The 13,710-nt window shown below is 38.5% G+C and overlaps 1 long non-coding RNA gene and 1 gene segment (V, D, J or C); both read left to right on the top strand.

Annotated features, from left to right (window-relative positions):
* Nucleotides 1-7,058: 7,058 nt before the first annotated feature.
* On the top strand, nucleotides 7,059-7,615 carry LOC117596925 (T cell receptor alpha variable 12-3-like). The segment is given in 2 exon segments: nucleotides 7,059-7,098; nucleotides 7,254-7,615. Coding segments are annotated over 2 exon segments (402 nt in total).
* Nucleotides 7,616-7,622: 7 nt separating this feature from the next.
* Nucleotides 7,623-12,453, top strand: LOC117597138 (uncharacterized). The gene is made up of 3 exons (XR_004577912.2): nucleotides 7,623-7,671; nucleotides 11,051-11,272; nucleotides 11,420-12,453. It is a non-coding gene; the product is annotated as an uncharacterized LOC117597138 (long non-coding RNA).
* Nucleotides 12,454-13,710: the final 1,257 nt, after the last annotated feature.

Below are 13,710 nucleotides of genomic sequence, written 5' to 3'. Positions count from 1 at the left end.
CAAAGATTCTACTTTTCACTCGAGTTGTCAATAATATAATTTGTACTGAAAATTGTGGAATCAGAAAAGAATTCAGAACAGAAGCATTTTCACTAGTGGACTCAGATTTTTGGACCCTGCTGTGTGTGTTTTCATGGCAGCCCAACTGGGGCCCAGTAACAGCCCATGTATGAACACACTCACAGCACATGCCCATGTGGAGCCCAAATGGCCCGTATTCAACCCATGACCCATGTGACCTGAGAAATGTTCTAATGTAGCACACCACATGGATTACATAAATTAAACTCTTCTAGTGGAAGTAACTGAATGAAAACATTTGAAGAAAGCGCTAGTCCCTGTTATTCCACGAGGAGGCAAAATATAGCAATAAACTCAGCTACTGTCAAAATGTGCTCATTTGTATCTTTCTAAAAGGACCAGTTTAGGGGTTACACAGCAACGAGGTGAATACTTATACAATCACAATGTTTACATGTTTTATTGGTAATAATTTTTGCAAACTATATAGTTTTTTCCCCCACATCAGTTTTATGGACTATTTTGTGTTCAAGAAGGTGAAGGATAATGAAAGGCACATTCTATATATATATTTTTTTAATGAATTGCAGACTATTCATCTGTTGTGTAAGTGATGTTTCCATTTGTGCAGTTAGAATATAGCTTTGTGTTGACTGTTGACAGCTGGGTCGCCTGGGTGAGGGTGTCTGATGATCCAAGTCCTGAAACACCCTATGACCCCGGGTTCATCACTGATGATGTGTCCAAGTCGCACCATCTGGTGTTTCAACAAACAAGAAACTATAAAATAAATGATTAACAAACAACTTCTTGACAACTTTATGTAAGTAAATAAATAAGTAGATAAATGAATTCATGTCTGTTGCTAAAGGTGATGCATTGATTTTAACAGGCAAATACCAAATCCTTTTTTTCACCAGTCACTTTTTTTTCTTTTGTTTAGTGTACAAATATTGTAGAAAACACCCAAACTGGCAGAGGCTTAGATTTTTGTACAGATGTTAAATCATGAAACAAAACACAGGCCTCTGACTCCAAAAGAGATGTTTAAGAGGTGAAGTGGGATGCAGTGTGTTGATCAGCAACAGTGGAATAGTTGTGTGTTGTATTGGTGAATCAGTTCACTGTCACTGATACTGTGAAGTGATGATCTGTACAAAGTTATGCTACAACAGCAGCACTTCCTGGGTGTGGCCTTCTAGAGACGTGTTCCCTCATGTGTAAAGTTCAGCACATACAGCACTATTATACACAATCCTCACAGAGCTGTGTTCAGAAATGGCTCAACTATACAACTTACTGTACATAGTGAGATACACACCACTGATTCTCACTCTAGCTACAGGTAATTCACTTTCACCAGTTAATCAACTGAATTAATTAATTCCCATGTTTTTATTAATCTAGTCATTTCACAAGTCAATATTTTGTTTACAAAAATACTTCACAGATTTATTTCTTTATGTTCTTCTCTACAGCAGGCAGTTTTGCAGATAAAATTTGGCCGACGGATGAAGATACCAACATTATCAGGAATGAAACAGACACTGTTACTCTGAAATGTTCATATGAGACAAACAGCAATGACATTTATCTTCACTGGTACAAACAATATCCTAACAGCGCACCACAGTTTTTACTGTATAAAGGCGCAAGGTCATATAGTGATGCGAGCACTCCTGATGATCCTCGATTACAGACAGAAACAACCAGAGACTCTACTGAACTTACTATCAGAGGTCTAAAGCTCTCAGATTCTGCACTCTATCACTGCGCTCTCAGAGTAGCAGCACAGTAATACAGAGTCAATGAAAGACTGTACAAAAACATAACAATGGTTTATATGAAGTTTCTAAAACCACATCAAAGATACTCCCTTTACCAACTTGTTATCAGTTAACCACAGACACAAACAGCATTTGTGGTAACATATGCAGCTGAAAGAAAGAGAAACTAAAATAAAGAGCATTTAAACATGATAACTACACATTATTCACACTAAATTCACAAATCTACATTTTTAATGCTAAAGTATTTTATTGACAGTATCAGAGCTAGCACTCCAGCTTTACTGAAAACATATTTTCAGAGGCCAACATTTGTTAGGCTGCAGCTGCAGGACCCTGAGCAGCTGCTTGTATTGTTTATAAGGCAGAGGGGGTTTGTATGTGATTTTATAATATGTCTAATACCAAAGTTAAGGAGTTTTAAAGGTCTGGGCCTCAAGATCAACACAAGCCTGCAGCTGTTGCAGTTATCAAAGGCATGGACTTATACTAATGTAGAGCCCTGAACAAATGTTTGGATTTCTGAATTTGGCATTATGTTTAAAAGAAAGACAAAAGAGAATTTCATCCCTAGTATTTGTTTAAAATATTACATTTAAGGAGATCGCTGATTTTTTTTTTCTTTTCTTACATATATGTGCAAATTAAATGATGGACTTCGGTTTTATATATGTTCATTTAGGACATTTCTAAAACAGTTGCACATGTGTATGTGTGAAAGAAAAGTCATACAAGGACTTCAATTTTGTTGTATTTTCTGAGAACGTCAGTTTGTCCTATGAGAACTGTGAACTTTGACCCCTCAAGTTCAAGCGGGCGGCGGGGATAAAACGAGTAGGGGAGGACAACGCAGTTGTGTTTTTTCGGGGGTAGTCAGAGAAGTTTGGGGTGGAAAGAATGACTTTTCACCGCGAAGAAAGCTCGCAGCCGTCACATTCACGGACGTCTTGAGTGGCAGGCTCTGTGGAGAAAGTCTTCTGTGAGTTATTTCAGCATGAATGCATCAGTTCACAGCTCGCCGCACGAGAGAGCGCTGTGTGAGAGTTCGAAGGAGGCCGCACGCACCCCAGCCTCGCGTGAGTCCGCTGCGGAAGAAACCCAGTACGAGGATATTCCCCGTGAGAAAGTCTCTTTTACGGTTCGTAACGACTTTTTTTTTTCTTCGTTCTTTTGTTATTAGATTAAGGGTGAAAGATCATCCGGAAGAATATTCCCGTGTTTATTTTTCTCAAGTTCAGTGATGCAGTTATAAGTCATATTATTCGTTTGAAATTCGGAAGAAGACACCCGTGTTTATTTTATTAATTCGTTGTAAAGTATCACGGTGGTGTGTGTAGTTTGGAGTTGTGTCACCTGCGTGATAACCGTCTTTTACGAGACTGAGAGATAGTCGAGTCAAGGTTGGGAGGTGGAAGAGGATTTTCACGGATTCATCTGACCTGTTCCAGGCGGGAGGCGTCACGGAGGCTGTGCTTTTCAGCTCATCGTGCATTGAGGGTCAGCGATTATTATTCCGCAAGTGAAATCTAGTTTCTCCTGGATTCGTGAGTACAGTTTTTCCTATCGAAAGAGCTCCAACTAGCGCGCCAATGGTGTACTTCAAATCCCAGCTGGGTAATATTGAGGTGAAATCTGAGTAAAACCAGAGCATTTCATTGACATTGGGTTTATTTATTTATGTTTTTTTCCCTTTCTTTTTGATTATTGTGATTAATACTGTAGAGACTGTGTGAATTGAATTATTTGTTCACTCACGTGACAAACAAAAGAGAAACATGGAGAAAAGGAAAAAACATACCAAAAGAGTTCCTGAGAATAATAAATCCACATTTATTTATCATCTGTAACTTTGTGTGTTTTCCTGTGGAAATTCTAAAAGATTTGTATTCTCAAGTTAAAAGTAACATAGTTTTGTACTTAAATTTCCAAATAAGAAACATAAATCTGAGACCTGGATTATATCATGTGAATAATGTAATGAAAGAGAAATGTGCCTTTACTGGGGTAGTGTTGGAAATAATATCCTCTAGACAGATTTTTGAGCCGCAAGATATTTACCTGGCAGGAGGGCTACACTAATAAAAGCTAATCTGCACATCTAATAGGTTAGAGATAGAGTAACAGACATTGGGGGGAAATGCATTTGTGAATCTGAGCATTTGGACACTTTTCTTTCTCTGCCATACAACAGTTCTGTTCTCCTCCCTAACTCAAAACGTGGAAAGGTGGTTGAAGGTCTCGGTAAGCGTAACCAGGTGTTAGAAACAGAAACACAATGAACAACAACAAGCATCAGAAACTGTATTATCAGCATTTTAATTCATTACTTTCATTAATGGATTGTTACACCACATATGTAATATCAGATGAAATGAGGTTTGAGTTTACAATATTATAAGTGGAAGTAGTGATGAAAGAATTTACATGACTACGTGTAATTATAAGTGGGTGGAGCTAGATGTGTAAGATACAGTTTAGACAGTTTCACAGAGACAACACTGCCATTCATATCTACTGCAAGAGAGACACTCACAACAACCATGTTACTCTTCCTCTCTGTTTTCATAGCTCTTACTGATGTTGGTAAGTCATTTACATTCTTTTACAAGATTTTACTCTCATATTAAATAAAATGTTATTGATATTGATTAAGTCTATAATAAACATGACATTAACTTCCATTTGAATGTTCTTAAGTGATTAACACTGAAATGGTATCAAAGTAAATGGCAATGTCTTTTTTTCAGCAGAGGCTGTAGATGAGCTCATTAAACCAGACCAAACCATCATACCTTCACGTGAAGGCAGCAGCACCACACTGACCTGCACATATGATGACTCGGCTCTCTATCTCCACTGGTATCGACAAAACCCTCAATCAGGACCAGAGTTTCTGCTGCTGATTCAAAAGTCCACAGAGCGTGTCACTAAAGCTGAACAACCTGACCCAAGACTATCCATCAGACTCCATAAAAATGAGAGGAAAGTAGTTTTGGAGATCTTTCCTGCTGCAGTATCAGACTCTTCACTGTACTACTGCGCCATGGAGCCCACAGTGACAGGAAACACAACTACACAGTACAAAAACTCCTTCACATCACAAAAGGGAGGTTTTTCTTTTTCTCAGGAGGGGGAGCTGTTTGGCTTTTTGAATCAAATAAATATTATTTTTCAAGTACTAGTATTTGATGTTAGTCTAACTTTGAATATCTATTCTTTTTTTAAACATATCTTTATTGGTCTTATACATTTAACACATTGTATATATGTAACTGAAATTTTCATCAAATCGAACATGTGGCAATATGAAATAAAAATAAAATTAGTAAAAAAGGAGTACAATCACAAATACGTGGCAGTGTATAGCACATATTCTCACCATAGATTAGTTAATTACACCATAACTTCACTCTTGAAAAAAAAAAGCCTCTTCAACGTCACCATTTTTAACCAATTCCTAAATCTCCTCCCAGATGTTGTAAAATTCAGAAGCTTTCTTCCTCACTGCATATGGCAGTTTCTCAAGAGCCAAACTTGAGATTACGTTTTTCAACCAGTGTCCAAGGGAGGGACAACTAGCATTCTTCCAACACAGGGCGATCGAGCGTCTAGCTTGTAGTAGCCATAGGTCAACCATTTTCCTTTCTGTGTTAGAGAGAGAACAGTTGTCTGGGTAAATGCTTAATGTACACAGTTTAGGACTTAGTGGTACTGGGGAAGAGGTAGTTTGGGAGATATAACGACTCATAATTCATTTATGAACCTCCTCACATTCCCACTGAATGTCCCTCCATTTTCACAGGCTCAAAAGTAATTGGACATTTGAAAGCGGTTTCATGGCCAGGTGTGGCCTGTTTCCTCCTTATTTCATCACAAATTAAGCAGTTCGTCCAATTAATTTTGACTGCAAAAAAGGGCTGTAATTCCAAAAATTTTAAAACAAAATGAACATAACTGCTGCCTCTCAGCCAGTGTTTTCAAGACAGGCTCTGGATCCACTGTGCACTTACTAAAGAGGAATGAACGTATGTAGGCGTATATAGTTAGTTATGGATGTGTGCTGTTTTTTATAATGCTGTTTAAGATTAAAATCCCTTTGATGAGGACGGCTTCCCTTTTGAGTCTGGTTCCCCTCAATGTTTCTTCCTCAGATCGTCTCAGGGAGTCTTTCCTCACCACAGTTGCTCTGTGTCCCAATGTCATAGTAGATCCTGATAACGTGTCCAGTGAACTTTCTGATCTTTCTGTAACAAGTTCAACATCTGAAGGAAATCTGATAAAATATTATTAGGTGGCTCCTGTTGTCAGCTATAAACAACAGTTTCTTGATTTGGGAAAGACATTGTTGTTTTGAAAGATAGTTCCCTAGCTTACTCACTTACATTAGATAGAAAGCTGAACTCGAGTGAAGCAGCTGAGGCTCTGTACAAGTTCAGGAGTTAAATAAAGTTATGTTCTGCAAATTACTATTTGTTATGATTTGTGAATGAAAAATAACTTCTTATTCCCAGCATCCCCTTTTTTAGTGCAAACTGGGGCACAGTGGTAGGGTTCAGTTAAAAACCACACAAACAAACAAAAACCCTTGGTGTGTTAAAGTCTTTCTCCTTTCTCCACAAGATGGCGTAGTCAGTTTTCTTATTGTGGGCCAAGTACTAGGACCCTGCTCACATCCCCCAGAGATGTTGACTTCTTTGATTATGAATACTACTTTGCACAATAATATAGACTCTACAGTTCTTCAATCATACAGACATAGCACCTTTATATATAATGATCTGAATTAAAAACAGAGATTGTACATGATTTGTAATCTTATTGCAGTCTTGCACCAAAGGCCAAAAGAAGTGTAGAAAGTATTCAGAGTATTGAACATCATTCCAAATGGGCATTAATATGGAGTTGGTCTCCTCTTTGCTGCTATAACAGCCTCCATCTTCTCTAAAGGTTTTCCACTAGATTTTGGAACGTGGCCATATGGATTTGTTCTCATTCAGCTACAAGTGCGCAAGAGGTCAGGTACTTGTTCACTGCAATATGTGGTGGGGCCAATGCCCCTATTGTAGCAGCATCACTTTCCCCATGTGATGCTGAATGTAAAGCCAGGATGCTTCAGTAAGAATCAACAATCTGTCAGTAACATTGGTGACACTGTCATGTGATGCTGTGGGGCGGAGCTTCAGCAACCTTTATGATGTTAACATATCAGAGTACAGAAAGAATATTTTCATTCAGCTAAGACCATTCATCATGTTCACTGTTATATTCATGTGTCTGTGGCTTTCACTAGGTGAGTTCTACACTGACTTTTATTTCAGAAATTATTAATTAGTGAATAAGGATTAATTATTCTGTGTGGTGTTAAAAAATAAAATAGTATGATTTATGTAACACCTTATCATTCCTTATCATTTAAAATACATTACGTTCTCTTCTCTATGACAGGTGACTCCATGGCAGATCCAATAGAGCCACTTGTTACTTCTAAAGTTGTAGGTGAAGGTGATGATGTTACTCTGTCCTGCAGCTACAAAAAATTCAGTGGTACCGTAAACGACCTGCAGTGGTACAGACAATATCCAAAATCTAAACCTGAGTTCCTTCTTTATATTTTGGAAAGTGGAGATCTGAGTCCCAACCCTCCCCCAAGAATGGCTGCTAAAGTTCCTGGAGATAAACGAGTGGATCTGCTCATCTCCTCTGCTGCTGTATCAGACTCTGCACTATACTACTGTGCTCTGGCGCCCACAGTGACAGGAAATCCAACTGCACTGTACAAAAACTACACTTTTATTCTACAGTGTTGAGCCTCATCAGCAGAATGAAGAGTCTACACACAGAGAGAAGGTCGGATTTGTTTAAAGTGAGAATGTGAAATAATGATTTAACATTTCAGTTTTCTTCCTTTCATTTTATAAAGTAGATTTCTGATGGTCATTTGGCAGCTTATTCTCCTCTCAGCACAGTTCTTCCTGATTTTAGTCTGGTCCTTACTTAATTCTGACATCATCATCTCTATCATAGTATTCTGAAATAACATTCAAGCGTTCTGAAAGCGTCAAACATTATCTTAGGAGATCTTTTGTTGGTTTTGAGGAGTTGAAAGTTCTGCAGTGTTCTGCCTAAAATGTTCATGTGAAGATGCCTTAATGTGAAGCTTCAGTGAAGCAGAGGTACTGACAGCCACACAGTTTATTACTGCGATGTACTTTACAAAAAGATATAGGGATAGTGAAAAGATATGGGGACACTGATCTTATTCTCCAGCTGCATTAGATGTGAACTGACCAATATTGTCAATATGAAGAATGTCTTGGGTAAAAGCTTTGTCATTTTGAATTCTGGAAGAAATGTAGAAAGAGAACACCACTTCCACTGTATGTTTCTCTACATTAGGGCTGCTAAATTCTGGTGCTGGAGGTTTGGAGTCCAGCAGTTTGGTGATTTCCATGCTGTAACGCCTAATTCAACTCATTCTTTAACAGCTTTAGTCGACCCTCTAGGACCGGATTTTGACATCCATAATCTACAGAACCAGTAAACTAATGCTTTTTTTTCTGGAGGAAAAAGTCTAAAACCAACAAAAACCACTCACACTGCAAATAACACACCAGCAGCCACACCAACTACACACACAATGCTGCACAACTAAGGAGGGAAAACACAGAACTTAAATAGGGAAACTAATTAGAGGAACACAAAACAGGTGAGCACAAACAAGGAAGGAAGTGGGGCAGACAACAAAAGAAGAATTTCAAAAAATGTGAGTGAGGGAGTCCTCTGGTGGTCTGGAGGGGAATTGTCCATGGTGGACGTGACAAACTGAAAATCTGCATAACTGAGAATTGTGCAAAATAAAAAACAAAATATAAAACACAATGTCCTCCACACAAGAAGGTTGGGTCTGTTTACACACACCAGCTCACAGTGCAGCAGCTGCAAAGGAAACAGAAACAAAGACACAGAGACAAGCAACACTGCACACCAGATGATTAACCACAGGATTAACCTCACTTAACTACAGACACAAACAACATTTGTGGTAACATATGCAGCTGAAAGAAAGAGTAAATAAAAAGCATTTAAACATGACAAGTAGAGACAATCATTCTAAATTAACAAATTTACATTTTTCATGCTCAAGTAATATTTTACAGACTTTACCAGAGCCATTGTTTAATTTTGAATTAAAGCTATTGACCTTTTCTGGCAGTTTTCCTCGTGATTCACTGTAATTTATTTCTTCATGTATTCACTGATGTGTTTTTTATGCATTTACACACAAATGCATGTTACTCTGCTGGATGTGAGCTAAGGCAGTGGCCTTTTCCCAACACTCTGACCAGACATGAGTTTGATTGTACAGATACAAAGATGAAATGGATGAATAAGTCAGGAAAGCGTACATATCAATGGGTAATAGGTTGAGGGGAAGTAACCAGCTGTGGCCATAAATGATGTGAGGACATAACGTGAACTAGCTCAGTATTTCTAGGGTGTCTAAGAGTTTATAATGTAATTTTACTGCCTCTTTTCCATCACTAAAACAACTGGCACAGATACACAGTAAACAGCATAAAATGAGATTTAAAAGCCTGCAATGGACTAATATAACTGCAGAGGGACTTCAGTCAGTCCCTCCTTCCTGCTCATTTACATTCAAGCACCACAGTGTGAAGGCAGTTGGCTCCAAACAAAACACACCACTTTTCCATCGTTTGTCATATTGTGTTTCTGAGCACCGTCCAGGTGTGCAGATGTTACCATTGAAGACGAGTCACTCTGAAAGCTACGGTTACATTTCAGGGAGATGCTGTGTGTCAGAGTACAGAGGAGCTGAAGAGGAGACCAATTAGAGCTGGAGCTTCAAAAGAGATTGGGATGACACTAACTGGAAAACCACCCACAGCACTAATCTTGAATCTTTGGATAAACTGGAGGAACCTTTGGTGGAATCTGGTTGCAGAGATCAAGCTCCAAGTCCTGGAGTTTTAAAAGTAATTTTCCTGCCAGCAGTGTAAACAATAAAGAAAACATGAGAATGAAATTATGAGCCTGCAGCTAATGATTGAGGAAAAAGTAGGCACTGATGATGATGTGCTGCAAAAGGTCATTTTACACCTAAAGGTGTAATGCTATGTTCTCAAAAGGCCAGAGAAATATACCAACAAAGGACAGTGGACGATATTCTTTATTCGGATGCAACAGGCATCGTTCAAAAAAAGTGAGAGGAACAGAACCTCAGGTTAATGTTTATGAACTGGTTGTATGAAAGCCATTAAAAGCAGCCACACCACTCCCAGTAGCAACCTTCTTAACCCTTTCAGGCACAGTGGCTGCTGTGAGAAACCACCTGTATTTTTCTCAGTCAATTCTCAGTTTGCATTAAAGTTTACAGAAGGAACCTCTACCATTTTTGAAAAGGCTAAGTGTTGTTCAGGGGATGGCAGAAAAGGAGCACACAGGAAGAGATGCAATAACTGTATTTTCTCTTGAAAGTTGCTGAAGCATCCTCATCAAAAATTGCTTTTCTGCTGATCGAAGTTACATTTACATTTATGGCATTTGGCAGACGCCCTTATCCAGAGCGACTTACAAAAGTGCTTTCAAGTCTATCAAAAAATACATTCTGAAGTTATTTTTTGTTCATAAATCTGAACTCAGACCAAGGCATTCATGTTACTCTTCTGTGTTTTTATGGTTATTATTAATCTCCTCTGCTGCAGGGACTGACTCTGTAGTGTACAGCTGTGCCATGGAGCCCACAGTGACGGCAAACCCAGATACATAGTACAAAGTGTTTCACACGACAGATTCATATTTTCATATGAAGTGAGGAGTACACTCCTTTTTTGTCAGTAATCTTCATTGAAAAATTCAATAGTCTTCACTGTGCATTGTGCTAACTAGCAAAAAAAATCTGATTCATATTATACAAAGGGTTTTTTCTCAGTTCCTCATCACTACTGCAGTTATAGATTTTCCCGAGCCGTCCCTATGGCCTGAGAATGTCATCATTCGCTGCTTAGCTGGGTAAATTAAACAAAGACCTATGTTTATATGACTTACTTACATACAAAAATAAAACCAGTCACTTGGGCCAGCTACCCAGCATGCAGCTGGGCTGACTGAGGGGATGAAGATGAGTCCTGGCGTGCCACTAACACATGCTCAGGGCATGGCCCAATTCCTCTTCCATTTCTACTGAGCTGTGTTTTGTTTTTCATAACTTTCTTGTTCAGGATCCTGCAGCTGATCCAGTTGAGCTGGAATGAGGCAAGTCTTCTGGGGTTGTGGAAAGCCAGAGCACTTGACTACGCCTAAGTAAAAGTGGGAGGAGCTAGATGTGGTGAGATACAGTTTAGACAGTTTCACAGAGATACTGCCGTTTATATCTACTGCAAGAGAGACACTCACAACAATCATGTTCCTCTTCTTTGTTTTCATAGCTGTTAAAAACATTGGTAAGTCATTTATATTATACACAAACTTTAGGTGGATGCTGGAGATTTGTACTGATACCTAAACATGATGATTCAGTTGGTAAAAAAAAATTAACGTCCTTAACCAATGAAAATAGAAATGTTTATGTTGTTGCAATGTCTTTACAGCAGGTGCTGTTGACAGCAGCATTACACCAGACCAACCCGTCATATCTTCAAGTGAAGGCAGCAGCACCCCACTGACCTGCACATATGATCAATCAGCTGACTATCTCTACTGGTATCGACAAAACCCTCAATCAGGACCAGAGTTTCTGCTGAGGATTATTATATCTTCAGAAACTGTCACTAAAGCTGAACAACTTGACCCAAGACTATCCATCAGACTCCGTAAAAATGAGAGGAAAGTATATCTGGAGATCTTTCCTGCTTCAGTATCAGACTCTTCACTGTACTACTGCGCCATGGAGCCCACAGTAACAGGAAACACAACTACACAGTACAAAAACTCCTTCACATCACAAAAGGGAGGTTTTTCTTTTTCTCAGGACGGGGAGCTGTTTGGCTTTTTGATTCAAATAAATTTTGCTTTTTCAATTTCCAGTCTTTGATGTTGGAATAACTTTGAATATCTATGCTGATTGTGCTAGAATAATCTCCATAGAAAATGTTAATCACCTTTCTGGATATTAAGAAATTTTATTATTTCATAAATGTAATTCTCATGCATCAGGTCTGTTTTATTATTTAAACCGAAAAACCCAAAATGTCCCAACAAATGTAGCTGTTATTTGTGGACAGAATTTGTTTAGAAAAATATATGTTTAAGTGAAATGTTGTGAGTTGAATAAGACTGTGTTTATTTATTAGAGCAACTACATATCATGAAGAATATTTCACATCTATTCATGCTAAAATGTGTTTAAATAAAAAAGGGTCTTTACATTAGAATATGTTGTTATTGTGTAAAATTAAAATCCTACTCAGTAAACATTACCTCTTCAGGTAAATAATAAAGATAAATCCACTTTAAATGCATTTAAATAGACTGTAGAGAGTTATGGAAGTGTTGTGTTTTTTAAAGATCAGAATGGTGTGGGAACTGAATCGCTTTTCAGCCTCATCTACAGGTAGTTATGTGAACTCTATTTATAGCCAGGTTTTTATTCCTTTTAGTAACCAAATAAAGCTTGATTTATTCATATTAATGGGCCAAGCTTCCACGCTAGTTATTTCCTGAGATAATGTTTTAACTCGTTTACAAAAATACTTTACAGATTTATTTCTTTACGTTCTTCTCTACAGCAGGCAGTTTTGCAGATAAAATTGGGCCGACGGATGAAGATACCAACATTATCAGGAATGAAACAGACACTGTTACTCTGAAATGTTCATATGAGTCAAGCAGTAACATTCTGCTTTACTGGTACAAACAATATCCTAACAGGATGTGGCAGTGGCCTTTTACGAACACTCTGACCAGATGTGAGTTTGATTGTACAGATACAACAAAGATGAAATGGATGAATAAGGAAACTATGGGTGGAACGTTGGATGTCAGTTTGACTGCATACAACTTTCATGATAAAGGGCCTAATATGTTTCTTTTATATACTCTAAAGCATGATTGTGGGATTATGGATGTCTTAGCCTTTGAGTTAACACTATTCTGTTCTCACTAGAACTGTGACATTCAGGATTTCCTGACATCAGATTTTTATAGGCCAGCATTAGTTAGGTTGCAGCTGCAGGCCACTAAGCAGCAGTTTATGTAAAAGTTTGATGTTCCACAACGGCGTGAGAAACGGACTTATACCGTTGAGCCACAGGGAGGTGGTGAACCGGCGAAGCAAACGCTGAAGTAGTGCACAAGAATCTATTTATTAAGTAAAAAATAAAATGAAATGACTCAAGGGAAAAAACGGGAAATCGAGAAGACAATGAATAACAAAAAACGAAGACGGGCAGGAAAACCGAAAAAAAGCCAAAACTAAGATAGAGAAAAAAAGGAGCAAAAAAAACCAAGGCAAGGACGCTAGGAAAAAACACAGAAGAAATTTAACTCCAGAGACGCAACTATAACGACGACAGGGGCTTAGGAAACAACAATAACCAAGCGGGGAGCAAAGGCAAACGGGACGGCTTAAATACAACAAACGGGAACAAGACACAGGTGAAAGCAATGAATCCAATTACAACAAAGAACTAAGGCTGAGCGACATCTAGTGGGGAAAACGTAACACAACAAAAACACAAAAAAAGGACCAAAACTCTGGCTTTGCGAATGCAGCGAGAGGTGTAAATGTCTGTGATGGAGGGAAGAGAGACCCCGATGATCTTCTCAGCTGTCCTCACTATCCGATGCAGGGTCTTGCGATCTGAAACAGTGCAATTCCCAAACCTGGCAGTGATGCAGCTGCTCAGGATGCTCTCAATAGTCCCTCTGTAGAACGTGGTGA

The sequence above is a fragment of the Pangasianodon hypophthalmus genome, chromosome 4, assembly GCF_027358585.1.
Source record: "Pangasianodon hypophthalmus isolate fPanHyp1 chromosome 4, fPanHyp1.pri, whole genome shotgun sequence".
NCBI lineage: Eukaryota > Metazoa > Chordata > Actinopteri > Siluriformes > Pangasiidae > Pangasianodon > Pangasianodon hypophthalmus.
Note: the sequence above shows the minus strand (reverse complement) of the source record. Positions and strands in the feature narration are given on the sequence as shown.